Source organism: Furipterus horrens, unplaced genomic scaffold (genome assembly GCF_987537825.1).
Source record: "Furipterus horrens unplaced genomic scaffold, mFurHor1.1.pri manual_scaffold_3, whole genome shotgun sequence".
Taxonomy (NCBI): domain Eukaryota; kingdom Metazoa; phylum Chordata; class Mammalia; order Chiroptera; family Furipteridae; genus Furipterus; species Furipterus horrens.
In genome coordinates, this window is record NW_028327173.1 from 113,004,991 (window position 1) to 113,007,540 (window position 2,550).

General features: G+C 46.3%; 1 protein-coding gene across 1 annotated transcript; it reads left to right on the top strand.

Moving 5' to 3' along the window:
• On the top strand, positions 1 to 1,461 carry LOC150015768 (protein rogdi homolog). The gene has a single exon (XM_090271824.1). It carries the CDS (start codon positions 62 to 64, stop codon positions 923 to 925), a length of 864 nt encoding a protein of 287 aa, XP_090127950.1. The 5' UTR covers positions 1 to 61; the 3' UTR covers positions 926 to 1,461.
• The last annotated feature ends 1,089 nt before the right edge of the window (positions 1,462 to 2,550 follow it).

Here is a 2,550-nt window from a genome sequence, read left to right on the forward strand (position 1 = left end):
TGCCTGAGAAGCGGGCGCTGACCGCTGGCCGGAGACCGTCGCTGGACAGCAAGCAACAGCAATGGCGACCGCGATGGCAGCCACAGCAGTGGAGCGTGCAGTGCTGGAGGAAGAATTCCGCTGGCTGCTGCACGACGAGGTGCACGCTGTGCTGAGGCAGCTGCAGGACATCCTGAAGGAGGCCTCTCTCCGCTTCACTCTGCCTGGCTCAGGCACAGAGGACCCTGTCAAGCAAGAAAACTTCATTCTGGGCAGCTATGGCACAGACCAGGTGAAGGGCGTGCTGACTCTGCAAGGGGATGCGCTGAGCCAGGCGGATGTGAACCTGAAGATGCCCCGGAACAACCAGCTGCTGCATTTTGCCTTCCGGGAGGACAAGCAGTGGAAGTTGCAGCAGATCCAGGATGCCAGGAACCACGTGAGCCAAGCCATTTACCTTCTCAACAACCGGGATGAGAGCTACCAGTTCAGGACAGGAGCAGAGGTCCTTAAGTTGATGGACGCTGTGATGCTGCAACTGACGAGAGCTCGCAACCGGCTCACCACCCCAGCTACCCTCACTCTGCCTGAGATCGCCGCCAGTGGCCTCACGCGTATGTTCTCCCCTGCCTTGCCCTCCGACCTGCTGGTCAACGTCTACATCAACCTTAACAAGCTCTGTCTCACCGTGTACCAGCTGCACACCCTGCAGCCTAATTCCACCAAGAACTTCCGCCCAGCTGGAGGCTCTGTGCTCCACAGCCCTGGGGCCATGTTTGAGTGGGGCTCCCAGCGTCTGGAAGTGAGCCACGTGCACAAAGTGGAGTCCGTGATCCCATGGCTCAATGATGCCCTTGTCTTCTTCACCGTCTCCCTGCAGCTCTGCCAGCAGCTCAAGGATAAGATCTCGGTGTTCTCCAGCTACTGGAGCTACAGGTCTTTCTAAGCAGAGCACCCAAGAGCCTGTCCCCCCAAGAAGTGGCCCCTACCCAGGGTGTCCCCGTTCCCACCACACATAACCCTTGGATTGCAGGCCAGAGCCAGCACTAGGGTCTACTCTCTTCCCTCCTTGCCTGTTCTGCCTATCACACTTGCACAGATGGGAGTGAACACGAACCTCTGGGATGAAGGGAAGCCAACTTGCTTTTTGTTTTGGATGGGGGTGGGTCAGGAAGGTGGGTCAAGAAGTGGCCCACATTCCACGCCCTGCCCTTTGGACTCAAGGTAGAGCCCAGCCCTGTACTCTCCTTCCTCCCTGTTTCACTGCCTTCCTGCTGGGCTGCCAGGGGTTGGTGAGGGGCAGCCACACTCCCCCTCACGCTGGAAGTTGAGGGGTGGGCAGTGCCCTAAGCTGTGAGTTGGGAGGGAAGGAGGAGGAAAGGGCAGACAGAAGCCACCTACCATGAGCTGGGGTGCCCTTGACTGTTTATTCAGCAACCCCACCAGGGCCTCCAAGAAATAAAGATTATCTGACTTTGGAAAAAAAAAAAAAAAAAAAAAGAAAGTAAGAGTGTTGGGTTATTTATTGATAACACTTGTTAAGAAGCTTGAGTCAAAGTCCAGAAACTGCATTACATAGGGACTTGATGTAAAAAATAAAAGCCTTTAAAAATGAAGAAAATCCATGAAAAATAAAGATGAGATTCTAGAACTATATGAATCAACAACAAATAAACTTGATACATCAAGGGAAGTTCCAGATTGTTTCCAATGTATAAATGTCTGCAATAAATAAAACAATGAAACTTACTTATAAATCAAACTTTGAATTGTTTGAGAAAAAATTATTCACTGAAATAATAGGAGGCCTTATTAATTAGAAGATAAATATTCATATGTATTTACTTAATTCCTATTAATTTTGTTTGAAGCAAAAATATTTGTCCATTTTAGAAGATGATTACTGAAGGTATAGAAATATATTTGTTCTTATATGTGAGAGATGCCATAGTTTATTTGTAAAAGCTCTAAAGTGATGTCCATATGGGAGATAACAACTAAACTGCATCTTTATTTTTCTCTCAGCAAATATTAAGATTTGTTTTGTGAAATCTTCTAGAATTACTCTGCATAATACAAATTCTGGCTTAGAAATCATTTCATATGATATGAGCAAATATTTGTAAATTAATTGATATACTACCCATCACATAACTGATACTAAATAAGTGGTATTAATTTTTACAAATACCAAATATTTTAGAGTCATACATAGGTATAAATAAGAAAGAGTACAGGAAAGGAAAGAGCAAGTAACCCATCCCAGGGTTTTCAAATCAGAAGTTTACTTTTCACTACTTCTGTGGTAACTCATCATCTCAAAATGCTGCCCCATCAACAATCCTACGTGTCTGCCTTTGGCTGTGAAGAGTATGATTTCAAGTACACTTAAGGAACTAATGCACTGTTGATGCCAGCACCATCCTAAGATGGCTAAGATAACAATGTAGCACCATAAAGAGTTGGTGGTTCCTGGTAGATGAATATGGTGTCATAAAGCAGAGCTGAAGGCACTAAAAATCAGACAAGCTTCCAACACAAATGAGAAATTCAATGCTTCTGTTTAATCAA